This window comes from Ictidomys tridecemlineatus, chromosome X (assembly GCF_052094955.1).
Source record: "Ictidomys tridecemlineatus isolate mIctTri1 chromosome X, mIctTri1.hap1, whole genome shotgun sequence".
Taxonomy (NCBI): domain Eukaryota; kingdom Metazoa; phylum Chordata; class Mammalia; order Rodentia; family Sciuridae; genus Ictidomys; species Ictidomys tridecemlineatus.
Window position 1 is genome coordinate 30887545 of NC_135493.1, and position 13707 is coordinate 30901251.

The 13707-nt window shown below is 36.5% G+C and overlaps 1 protein-coding gene across 3 annotated transcripts; it reads left to right on the forward strand.

The window, feature by feature from the left end:
- Window positions 1–7495: 7495 nt before the first annotated feature.
- On the forward strand, window positions 7496–10599 carry LOC120890807 (uncharacterized). 3 transcript variants are annotated; one of them, XM_040288886.2, is made up of 3 exons: window positions 7496–7597; window positions 7703–7835; window positions 10303–10599. In XM_040288886.2, the coding sequence occupies exons 1-3, from the start codon at window positions 7544–7546 to the stop codon at window positions 10428–10430; spliced, it is 315 nt and encodes a 104-aa protein (XP_040144820.1). In that variant the 5' UTR covers window positions 7496–7543; the 3' UTR covers window positions 10431–10599. The 3 variants fall into 3 exon arrangements, with proteins under 3 accessions (XP_040144820.1, XP_077890107.1, XP_040144821.1); XM_040288887.2 differs by having other exon boundaries at window positions 7504–7597; window positions 7706–7835; XM_078033981.1 differs by having other exon boundaries at window positions 7502–7835.
- Window positions 10600–13707: the final 3108 nt, after the last annotated feature.

The window sequence follows — 13707 nt, forward strand, 5'->3', positions numbered from 1 at the left end:
TTTTGGCTCATGGTTCTAAGGTTCAGTTCATGGTCAGCTAAGCCCATTACTCTGGGTCCAAGGTGAGGCAGCACATCATAGTAGAAGGTAGAGTTAAGAGAAATTGCTCCTGTCTTGGCAGATAGTAAGGGGGGGGGTAAGAAGGGAAGGGAAGGGAAGAGAAGAGAAGGGAGGAGAGGAGAGGGGAGGAGAGAAAGAGGCACAGGGAAGTTGCAGCTTTCTGGGACACATCCCCAGTGACCTACCTCTTGTAGCCATGTCCACTTGCCTACAGTTACTACCCAGTCAGTCCATTCAAACTTGGATGCATTGACTAGGTTACAGCTCTCATGATCCAATTACTTACCTTTAAGCATTCCTGCATTAATACAGGAGCTTTTAAGGGATGCTTCATACCTAAATCATAATGAATGATTTCTATTTTAAAAGATAGAAAATAGCCAGGCATTGTAGTACATGCTTATAATCCAAGGTATTCAGGATTATAAAATATAAATAAATAAAAAGAATAGAGAATAATAAAATAACCAAAAGAGAAAGTAACAAGTGTTGGTGAAGCTGCAGAGAAACTGGAACCTTTGTATTGGTAGAAATGTAAAATGGTAGAGTAAACATGGAAAACTATATAGAAGTTTCTCAAAAATTAAAAACAAAACTACCATATGGTTCAGAAATTCAACTTGTGAGCATAAATGCCAAAGAATGGAAAGCAGGACCGTAGGGATATTTGTAGACTCATGTTTATAACATCATTATTTATAATAGCTAAAATGTGGAAGCAACTCAAGTTTCCATTGAGATATGAATTGATAAACAAACTGCAGTATATACATACAAGAGAATATTATTTAGCCTTAGTAAGGAAGGAGATTCTGACACATGGCACAACATGGATGAAGCTTGAGTTAAGTGAAATAAGACAGGTACAAAAAGCCCCACAAATATTGAATGATTCTACGTATGAGGTACTAGGATAGTCAAACTGACAGACACAGAAGTTGGAATGGGATGGAGGGAGGGAAGAATGGGGAGTCCTTGTTTAATGTATACAGAGTTTCAGCTTTTTGCAACATGAAAAGAATTCTGAAGACAGTGATAATGGTTATACAAGGATGCGAATAAAGTTCATATCACTGAACTATACCCTTAAAAATTGTTAAGATGATGGATTTTATGTTATATGTATTTTACCCCAGTTTTCAAAAAGTGAAGGTGAAATAAAGACTTTTTAGACATATAAAAGACTAAAAAATGCATCCCAGCAAATAAAAATTATGTAAATGTTGAAAGATATCTCTCAAGCAGGAGGAAAACAAACTCAGATGAAAATAAAGCAATAAAGAACATTGGAAAGAGAAACTTCATAGATTAAATACTTTTTAAAATTATTTTAAAAATCTGTTTAAAAGGGAATTGACTAAACAAAAAGTAACAATGTAGTATGTGCTTTTTAATATTTGCATAAGTAAAATGTGTGGAAAGAATAGCATGAGGTCTAGGAGACTGGAAATGGAGGAGTTCTATTGGAAAGTTTTTACATTATTTGCGTAGTGATATAATATTATTTGATGGTAGATTATGATAAATTGAAGACCTATACTATAAACCCTAAGACAACCACTAAAACAACAAAAAGTAATTGTAGCTAAAAGCCAATAAAAGAAATAAAATGTAGGGCTGGGATTGTGGCTCAGCAGTAGAGCGCTCGCTTAGCAAGGGCGGGACCTGAGTTCGATCTTCAGCCCCACATAAAAATAAAGGCATTGTGTTGTGTCCATCTACACCTAAAAAATAAATATAAAATAAATAAATAAATAAAATGAATGTGAAAAAAGAAATAAAATAGAAACAAAAACATATTCAATTAAACCAAGAGAGAAAAGAAGAAAACCATAACAGACTATGAGTGGTACAGAGAGAAAACAAATAGCAAGATGAAAGACCTAAACCTAACTATATCAATAATCACATTAAGTCTAAACAGGTTAAACATCTTCTGTTAGTTTCCTGTGATGTTATAATAAATTACCATAAACTTAGTGGCTTGAAACAACACAGATTTATTAACTTACAGTCCTATAGGTGAGAAATCTGATATCAATCTCACTAAGTTAAAATCAAGGCATTAGCAGGCTGTTTCCTTGCCTTTTCCAGCTTCCAGAGGTCACTTGCATTCTTTGGTTCATCCTCCCTTCCTTCATCTTCAAAGTACATCACTTAAACCCCTGTTCTGTCATCACGTTTCCTTCTTTTCACACTCTCTCCTGCCTTCCTATTATTTATTATGTATAAAAAGATTGAAAAAATATACCATGTATAGAGGACTGAAAGTTATATCCATGTCCTAATCCTGTAAATTTTACCTTATATGGAAAAATATGTGATTAAGGATTTTGAGAGGAGGAACTTAGCCAGGTGGACCCTAATGCAATCACATGTATCCTTACAGAGAAATGCAGAGGGAATTTAGATACAGACACACAAAGAAGGCAATGTGAGCATGGAACCGAAAGAGGGGCAGCCACAACCCAAATAATGCTGACATATACCAGAACCTGGAAGAGGCAAATAATATATTTTTCCCAAGATTTGAAGAAGGAGAATAGCCTGAAGAAATTTCTGTCTTGTCCCCAAAAATCAAAGGTCGCATATTTTCTCTGATATGTGGAAGCTAACACAATGGAGGGAGGAATAGAAGTTCAGTGGATTAGACAAAGGGTAATGAATGAAGGGAAGGGAGTAGGGATAGAAACAGGAAAGACAGTGGAATGAATCTGACATAACTTTCCTATGTACATATATGAATATACCACAGATAATTTTACCATCATGTATATCCACAAGACTGGGATCCTAATTAGAATAAGATATATTCCTAATTAGAATAAGATATATATATTGTATAAATATATCAAAAATAGATTCTACTGTCATGTATAACTAAAAAGAACAAGTTTTTTAAAAAATTAAAAAAATCTCTATCTTTATAAGCCACCAAGATTTTGGTGAACTGTTATGGTAGCCACAAGAAACTAATAGACCTAGATAACTAATGCTAACACCAAATAGGAAAGACAGATGTCTATATAAATAATAGACAAGTAAACTTCAAAGAAACTAATATTATCTAGGATGATAATAACACAGGGCTCAATTCATCAGGAAGGCATAACAAACATATTTTTTTTTTTGCAGGGGGTGTGGCGGTACCAGGAATTGAACCCAGGGGCACTTAACTACTGAGCCACATCCCCAGTCCAACAAACATGGGGTTTTTTGGTACTTAATAACACACCTTCAAAATACCTGACAGAGAAAAAAAAATATTCAAATCATACAAAGTTTGTATTCTGATGTGAATGGAATTAAACTATTTTCTAACAACAGAAAGATATATGAAAAATTACTGAATATTTGCAAGCTAAATGACATATTTTAAATAACACATGGGTCAAAGAAAAATATCAAAAGAAGAATTGGAAAGCATTCTTAACTGAATAAAGATGCAAACACAATATAGCCCAATGTGATATGACAATAAGGCAGTATTCAGTGGAAAATTTATAGCATGAAATGCATATGTAAGAAAAGAAGAAAGGTTTCAAACATGAGATATCAGTTTTCACCATAAGAAATTGAAAAAGTAGATAAAATTAAGTCCAAAGTAAGAAGCAGAAATCCATAAGGCAGAAAACAGAAAATCTACAGAGAAATTCAATAAACCCCAAAGCTATTTCATTTAGATAATCAGCAAAATTGATAAAAATCTGCCTATATGAATCAGGAAAGAAAAAATTATCAATGTCAAGAATGAGAGCCCAGCACTGTGGTGCATGCCTGCAATCCCAGCGGCTCAGGAGGCTGATGCAGGAGGATCACAAGTTCAAAGCCAGCCTCAGCCATTTATCAAGGCACTAAGCAACTCAGTGAGACCATCTCTAAATAAAATACAAAATAGGGCTGGGGATGTGGCTCAATGGTCAAGTGTCCCTGAGTTCAATTCTTAGTACTAAAAAAAAAAAAAAAAAAAAAAAACAAAAAAAAAAACAAGAGGCTGGACTGAGGATGTGGCTCAGTGGTAGAGTATCTGCTTGGCATGCACAATTTCCAGCATAACAAAAAGGATGAAAGAGGCTGCTTCTCCCTCTTGATAGCTCCAATTCTCCTAGACTGTGCCTCTGCTTTCCTAAGTAAATATCTTCGTCTCTGACTGGCATGTGCTGCTCCTGAGTGAAGTTCTCCATTCTATCTGAGAATTCATCAGATCCCTCTTTGGAGATATTTCTTCTCCCATGATGTCTCTTGGTGGCCACTGAGGATCTACAAATCCTATTAAAAATAAATTAAACCCTATTTAAGCTAAGTTCACCTATTTACTACATACCAGGAAACTTGTTCCTTTCCATTCTTGTAGGAATTTTCTTTTGAGGGGATGGGAATTACTCCACTCCATCAGGACCCAGTTCCTTGACTAGGAATCTGCTTTCTCTTAGCCATGCTAATTCTTTCTTCCTCACCTTCTTATATTATGGCCCCTAGAGCTACTATAAAGATACTTGTATACCAAATATAATAATGTTAAAATTTAGTTATCTATCTTCACCTGGCTGTTACCACTATTAGGACCTCCGACTCTTATTATTTGACCCTTGCCTTTTAAAACTTGTTGTAAAATTCATATTTTTCAGATTACAACAATTTCATATTAAGAGTATGCCAATGCAAGAGTTCCAATACATCTACACAACTGAGTCCAGTGTCCCTCTATCTCCTTTAGATCACGTAGGATAAGACTTTAGATCCATGACTACATAGTGTCATTGCCCCTTGCCAGTCTGAAGCATCCGTAAAAGATGGATCTTCACTGCTCACCAACATTTAAAATGAAGGGATCAAATTCTGGGGGTGAGGGGGAAGAATGTAATCAGAAATTGAGCATGCAAAAAAAGGAAAAATTTACTGAATCTCAAAGGAAGCACTCATGAACCACTGAAATACTGAAAATGCCCGTGAACCATTGAGATGCAAAAAAAAAAAAAAAAAAACCACCCATGAACCATTAAGATGAAGAAAGGACCCACAAACTGTTGCAGCTTCTGAACTACCCAGTCCAAGACCTTGGTCCTTGCCCTTGATCCATGTCCTCACTTTTAAGTAACATGAGAGGGCAAAGCACAAGTGCAGGGAAAACTGGGGCAAAATTGCTTAACTCCACCCTGACTCCACCTCTAGTCCTGCCCCTAGCAACTATCCCTTTGTAAATATTTAACACTGTACACAAACAGGTTGCTGCTTCTCATTCTCCACAGCTCATGTTCTCTTTTGAATGTTCCTCTGCTTTCCTAAAAAAAAAAAAAAAAAAAAAAAAAAAAAACAACAACAAAAAAAAAAACACTGCCTATGCCTCTGGGGGAAAATGATAGAAAAGATAACTCTACAGATTCTATAAATATTAAAAGGAGAACAAGGGAATATTATGAACAAATTTATGTAAATAAATTTGAGAACTTAGATGAAACAGGCTAATTTCTTGTAATATACAAACAACTATCAGAGTAACTAGACAAGAATAGATGATAAAAAGCATCCAAATTATAAAGTACAATTCTCTTACAAATAACTGCTTATACAAAGAAATCTGGCTGCAATCAACAAGGCAAATTTAGGAAAGTTGCAGACTAAGTCACTCATGTAAAAACTATTTTACCTCTGCACAACTAGTAACAAGCAGTTGAAATAAAATTTTAAACTACAATTTACAATATTATCTAAACTATTAGTACCTGTGGATAAATCAGACAAATGATATGCAAGACCTTTTTGCTGAAAACAATAAGCCATTGCTGACACAAACCAAAGAAAATCAACATAAAGAGGTTCATACTTTATTCATGGATCAGAAGACTCAATATTGTTCAAATGACAATTTTTCCCAACTTGTTCAGAGGTTCAATACATTCCCTTTCAAACTCCCAGCAGGATTTTTTATAGAAATTGACAAACAGACTTAGCACTGTAATCTCAGTCGCTTGGGAGGCTAAGGCAGGAGAATCATGAGTTCAAAGCCAGCCCCGGCAACTTAATGAGACCCTGATTTTAAGTAAAAAGGGCTGGGGATGGGCTTAGTGGTTGAAAATCCCTGGGTTCAATCCCTAGTACAAAAAAAGGAAAGAAATTGACAAGCTGTTTCTAAAATTCAGGTGGAAACACAAATCATCTAGAATAGGCAAAACACTTTTAATGGAACACATTTGGAGAGCTAACACCACCTTTTCTAATACTTATTATAAAGCTCCTTATTTTAATATTTATTACAAAACTATGGTTTTATAATGACAACAATGTGTTATTAGTGTAAAAACATATATTAATGGAACAGAATAGAGTCTAGAAATATACCAACAGAAATATAGAAAAGTGATCCTTTTTTTTTTTTTTGTGAAAGTACAAAGGTGATTCACTGAAAAAAAAAAAACTTGCCAATAAATGATGCTGCAACTATTGGCCATATGTATGCATATAAAAAAAAAAAAACTCGGATTCATACCTTGCACCAAACACAAAATTAACTCAAAATGGATTATAAACTTAAATATAAAAAGTCAAACTATAAAAGTCTTTTAAGAATATTTAAGAGCAAAAATGTTATAACTTTGGGTTAGGCAATAATTCTTTAGATAATAACACCAAAAGGAAAAAAATCCATTAAAACAGATGTCTAAGGGCTGTGGCTATGGCTCAGGGGTAGAGTGCTCACCTGGCACATGTAAGTCACAGGGTTTGATCCTCAGCACCACATATAAATAAATAAAGATATGTGTCCATCTACAACTAAAAAAAAACCAGATTGCTAAGTTGAACTAAGTTGAACTTTAAAAAGAAAAACGTTTGCTCTTTGAAAGATACGACAATGATGGGATGGGAATGTGACTCAGTGGGAGAATTCTTGCCTGACACGCACGAGGTCTCAGATTCCATCGCCAGCAACACACACACACACACACACACACAGTTAAAAAGGAAATAAAATAAAAAAGATAAAACAATGAAAAGACAAGTTATAGACTGGGAGAAAATATTTGCAAAGCATATATCTGATAAAAGACTTGTATTCAGAGTATATGTTACTCTAAACATCCAATAAGAAAACAAATCCAATCAACGTAAAATGGACAAAAGATTTAAAGAGGTGCTTCCCCAAAGAAGATATACAGATGACCTAAAGGCATATGAAAAGAAATTCAACATGAATGGTCATTAGGTAAATGCACATTAAGGCCACAATTTAACACTACTGCATACCAACTAGAATGACTTACATTAATAAAGAATGTCGACAACAAATGTTGAGTTTATCGATAAACTGGAACTCTCTTACATTATCAGTGGGAATGTAAATGATAGAAAATATGCTTTTTAAAAAATGATATTTACGTAACTACTTAAGATCTACAGTTTCTTTAAGGGAAACACGTGAGTTTTCACTTCCGCTTCCGCTTCCGGTAGACGCTTCTTGTGGTGCATTCTGTGCTAAGCAGTCGCCATGGAGCTGTTTGGAAATTGCGTTGGCCCTGACGGGAAACAAAAACAGTTGCGGGTATTCTGTGATGCCTTAGATGACAACGACCCCATTCAAAACCTGTTGTCTGATGTGGCCCAGATGAAACAGGCAGTAACCGAATTCTTGGACCCCCTAATTCAGCAGGAAGTTCAGGACCCGATGTCGGAGGCTCCGGAAGAAATGTTGGAGGAGGTGTTGGACGAGGCATTGGACGAAGCATTGGATGAGGCGTTGGACTACATGGTAGACGAGATGGTGGATGAGTCTTTGGACGGTGAGCTCAGAAATTGGAGGATGAGGTGGGACACAGAGGGAATGTAGATTTGGGGAGCCCATGTAGTAGTCCAACGGCAGAAAGTGAGACTTGGGGACAGAAGAATAGCATTTTTAAATGTGGTTACTGCCCGGCATGGTGGCGCGTACCTGCAGTCCCTGCAACTCTGCAGGTTGAGGCAGGACAAATTTAAAGCCAATCTCAGCAATTTAGTGAGACCCTGTCCCTAAGTAAAAGGGCTGGGGATGTGACTCAGTGGTTGAACACAACTGGGTTCAATTCCAGGTATCAAAAAAGAAAAAAAGCCAGCCTTAGTCTCAGCAATTTAGCAAGGCTGTAAGCAATTTAGTGGAGAACCTGTCTCAAAAAAAAAAAAAAAAGATGTGGCTCAGTGGTTAAGTGCCTCTGGGTTCATTCCCCGGCACCCCTCCCCCCCCAAAAAGAAGTTGGTACCCATTGCTTTATTTATCTGGACTGTTTCCACCCAAGTATCTAAACTACTTTTAATTTCTATCACAAAAATTGTGCAGAATACCTACTACTCTGTGCCAAGCAATGGGGGCCTGGAGAAAGAATGAAGTGAATATGAGTCAGTTTCTGCCCTTGTGGAACAAATCAAACACTCTCTATTAAAGAGTAAAAAAAACTACCGGGTTTGGTAATGTTGGCTGCAATCCTAGTGATTCAGGGGGCTGAGGCAGGAAGATAGCAAGTCCAAGATAAAGTACCCTTGATTCCAATCCCCAGTATCCCCTACCCCCACCCCCACCCCACTACCACCACCACCACCACTACCACCACCACCACCACCACCACCACCACCACCACTACCACCACCACCACTACCACCACCACCACCACCACTACCACCACCTGCCCCTGCAAAAAAAAAAAAAAAAAAAAAAGAATAAAAATGTGTGACTTGGGCTCTCTGTAACTATTCCAAGCTGAGAGAACCCAGGAAGGCTTCTTTAGAGGGGGCTGACTTTTGAGCTTGGTATTGAAAAAGCAAAAGGAGTTTTACCAGGTGTGAAATTACAAACATGTTTGAAAGAATACAATCTATTCTTTGGAACAATAGGACAAATTCCAAAGATTGGGGGCAGACTTCAGTTTAACATATCTTAAAGACCGGGGACTCTTCCTATATCCCAGTTTTGCTGGAGGAATTTTGAAAGTAGAATCATAAAGTTTTAATTCTCTTAACTTAAAAAAATCTGAAATGAGAATATAGAAACAGGTTGGTGCAGTTTTGACTGCCCTGAGCTAAAAACAAAATAAAACAAAAAACAAACCCCCGAGGGATGAGGATATAGCTCAGTTGGTAGAGAGCTTGCCTTGCATGCACAGGCTCTGAGTTCAATCCCCAGCACCACAAAAAAAAAAAAAAAAAAAAAAAAAAAAAAGAACTAGATAGATACTGGATTCTAGAGAAGAGAGTAAACTATTTCCACCTTGTTTCCCTCTTGATAATGTGGATGCTGGCTCTAATTTAAAAAAAAAAAAACCACAATAACAAGTGTTATGTAATATGTGAAGAATTCGGAACCTTGTACCTTGGTGGTGGAAATGTAAAATGGTGTACCCACCTACAGCAGTTCGGCAGTTCCTTAAAAACTTGACATAGGGCTGTGGCTGTTGCTCAATGGTAGGTCACTTGCCTAGTATGTGTGAGACACTAGGTTCAATTCTCAGCACCACATATAAATAAGTAAAATAAAGATCCATTGACAATTAAACAATTTTTTAAAAAAATGTTGACATAAAGCTACCATACCAGAAGTACCACTGTTAATTCTCCTAAGAGAACTGAAAAACATGTTTACTTGAAAATCTGTATACTAATGTTTGTGGTAGCATTATTCATAATAGCTAAAAAATGTAAAAAAATGCACATGTCCTTTAACTGGTTAGTGTGTAAGCAAAATGTGGTATGTCCACACAATAGAATATTACTTAGCAATAAAATGGAATAAAGTATTGATACATGCTACAATAGGAATGGATCTTGAAAACAGTGAGTCAGATACAAAAAGCCACATATTGTATGATTCCCTATATATGAAATATCCAGAATAGGAAAATCCATTGAGAAAGTAGATTACTAGTTTCAAGGGCTGAAGGGAAATGGTAAATGTCTGCTAATGAGTATGGAATTTCTCTCGATATTAATGAAAGCATTCCAGAATTAGTGATGGTGGTTGCACAAGCAAGTAAATATTTAAATAAAGTTCTGAAAAAGCACTGAAATATACACTTTAAGAGTTTATTGTAAGTGAATTATATCTCCATAAAAGAAAGGGATAGAAAGGAAAGATTTAAATATTAAAATTCCTGAAGTCTTTTTACTCTAAAATATGCATGATTTTATTAATCCCTAAAGTGAAATTGTCTCATTGTAATCATTTAGCTATCTTTCTTTCTACTAGTGAACATAATCTTATAAAACAATTTTTTTTTATTTTAGAAGATGAAGGTGAAGAAGATTTTGAAGATTATGAAGATTTTGAAGATGATGATGATGATGATGACATCTTCGATAGTAGCACTGACTCAGATGAACCACCTGCGAAAATCCCAAAACTATCACCTTAGCTATATCGTTTACGCAATGTAAAAGCCCTCTACTATACTCTGATTGTTATACACTGATATCTGAGGAAGAGGGAAAGCATTTATTTTGTTCCCCTGAAAAAAGTTTGTCAGAGAGAAAATTAGTTTCTGTTTCTAGCAAAGAAAGATACAATAAACGTTTAAGAATGCAGTCTGTTTTCTTGACTGAGAAAATGAATCTAGATGGGTCCTATGATAAATCTTTGTCAATGGAATGGTAGTAGAAGGGATGTGTATAACAGGCCAAACTAAGAAGCCCACGTGTCTTCTCCACTTGTCTAACATGCATATGACCCTAGGTTCCATGCCCAGCACTGCCAAAAAAGGGGGTGGGCGGAGCTGCATACATCATTCTATTTGTATAACATCCTCAAAATAACAAAATTATAGGGATGAAGCACATATAAGTGGCCACCCTGGATTAGGTATAGAGATGGGAGGAAGTGGAAATAGAAGGGCATCATAAGGAACTTATATTGTAGCAATGAAACTATTCTCTTGATTATAGTGGTGATGATGGTTATATAACTACACTTGGGAAAATGCCATCTGATCACAAAGACATACAAAATGATATGCACAGGTAAATGAACTGATTAAGATCTACAGTTATGTCAATTTTCTGGTTTTGATGATGCACTTTAGTAATGGAAGATGTCATTAGTGGGGGAAGCTGCTGATTGTTACATGGACTCCATCTGTGTTTTTCAACTTAATGTATCTATTTCAAAATATAAAGTTAAAAATTGACAATTCAGTTACTGGAAAAAATTTTAAGTACGTTTGGAACAATTTCAATAGGAGAATCTATATTTTCAACTAAATTCATGAAATCTAGATACAGATAAAGTATTTCTGGTGAAAATTCATCATCCAAATTGAGTTATGCTATAAGTGTAAAATACACACCTTATTTCAAAGACCTTATGTAACAATGTAGAAATATCTAATGATTTTATGATGATTATATACTGAAATGAAAGCATATCAGATATATTGGGCTAAACACAAAATGCTGTTAAATTCTCTGGTTCCTTTTCAAAATTATTTTATTTATTTTTATGTGGTGCTAAGGATTGACTACAGTGCCTCACATGCTAGGCAAGCACTCTTCCACTGAGCTACAGCCCCAGCCCTCTCTGGTTCCTTTTTACTTGATAATGTGACTACTAAAAAAGTAAAAATCAGTATGTTATACACATTTTTATTAGACAATGCTGTTACAAGTTTTCACAAGGATAAAAACTGCAGGAAGTAACTATCACCCCTGAATTGAGTAAGGGGAGGGGAAGAGTTTGCTAATTGTTTGAACTGTAAAGCTAATCTGAAAAGGTGGCACTATCTGCCAGCTGGTGCTGAAATCCATGAACTTGGAGGAAGTTCCCTGTGGTGCTGGAACCCGGAATTCCAAGGAAATTTACAAGGTTTTACCAAAGTACACAGAATAAATTTATTTTTATTAGAATTCTCTATTTATAGAAGTAGAAAGATTTACAGTAAAACAAAAAGGTTTATCCACTGTAAGTTTAATGGGCTATCAAGTCACTCAGAGATCAATGTGGATTAAGGGACACAGATTAAACTACTTTTATCTGAGATCAGTTGTCAACCTCCAAAATATTCCCCTCAGTAGCTTTCCAATATCCTTGGATTCACCAGTAGAGTCATTCATAAAGGGACTTTCAAAGAAATACAAATAGGTTTCCAGGATCTTGGTGCAAAACAGTGAAGTCATTAACATTTAGCTTTGGCATGGTCCCTGCTAAATAAATGGGAAGGGATTAAAGCTCTCTGAGCTTTGGTTTCTTAATTTCTTGAAAAATATCTTTTCTCTTCCCTGTACTTGACACCCATTTCCTGGGCATTATTATCCAATAATATAAAAAACTAACAAGGCCAAAGGTATTTTCTCTTCCCATGGCATCTACATTTTAATAATACTTTTTTCGGTAACATCTCTGATGGATCTTTGTAAGATTTCACCAATCTTACAATCTTACAATTCTTCAACCAGCCCTGTGTAGTAGCATGAACAAATATCTTACTGATGAAAAAACGGTCTGAGAAAGGTCTGCCCACGATTACAAACAAGTCAGAACCAGGATCAGAAAGCATTTTTCCCCCTCCAAGCCATTACTCTTTGCTAGAGAGAAACATTTTTAACCTTCATGTTTATGGACCCTTTTGGTTTGTTTCGGACCATTTGAACAGAAAAAGAGAGGGCGGCCTCAGCCTTTCCCTGACCATAAAACCAGAAGCGAGCATCAACCCTGGTTTATTATGTGCACTGTGTTCTTTGGCCCACATCCAGACCCCCTTCCTCAATTATGGAAACCCCTGCCAATCCACAGTCTGGCTGGAGACCTTCTGCAGTCAGCCTCGGCTGACCAAACACATAACTATATTCATCATTTCCACATATCAAATTCCCTCAGCCCTTGAGAATCCAGAATCTTCAGCTAGTAGAACTTGTTTTTAGTATGTATGTAAAGGGGTTATACACTAGTTTTTAGGGAAAAAAGAAAAGTGACAACATAAACTATCAGAATTTTAATAAAACTGCCAGATTTTAGGCCATGATGGGGATTATTACATGTTCAGTTCGATTTCTTCCACTTCCTCCACCTAAAATTCTGAGTAGTGATCACTGAGGGTAATAGGGTCAACTTAGAGGCCCTGCAAGTTTCTTGGTAAGAGAATATCAATAATGGAAGGAACATATCTGGATGGCATATTCCAATATGTTCCACAGCTATCAGTAGGGAGCATGCTAAACATTGGAGTATACCGCCTGGGCATAACCAGAAACATCCATGGGAGTAACAAGTGAATGTTGAGCCCAGCACCAGTTTAAACCAAGAGCATGAGATCACCTATGGAAGCATTCGAGGACACCCCAACAAGACTGATCACCCCATCATCATAGGAGGACACTGACCCACCATTCTCTCATCCGGATCAGCTGGAAGGAGCCAGTCGCTGTTTGCCTCTGCCTAAGAGGGACCTGTAAACGTAAAACTTATATAGGTTCCCTAGCAAAGTAAAACAGCACATCCTGCTTAATTTCATTACAGTGTAATCATTTTTTTTCTCTCCAGTCTTCTCTTTATTTGCACCAGGGCAGCAGGTGCTCTGGGGGGCTGACATTGGCTCCTGGGGCTCCTCTGTCTCCAGGGGAGGCAGGCTTAGAGAGCACAGTCTCCAAGTGTAATCATTTTTAAAGTCATACATACTCAGATATACTTAGATATCTCTGTCA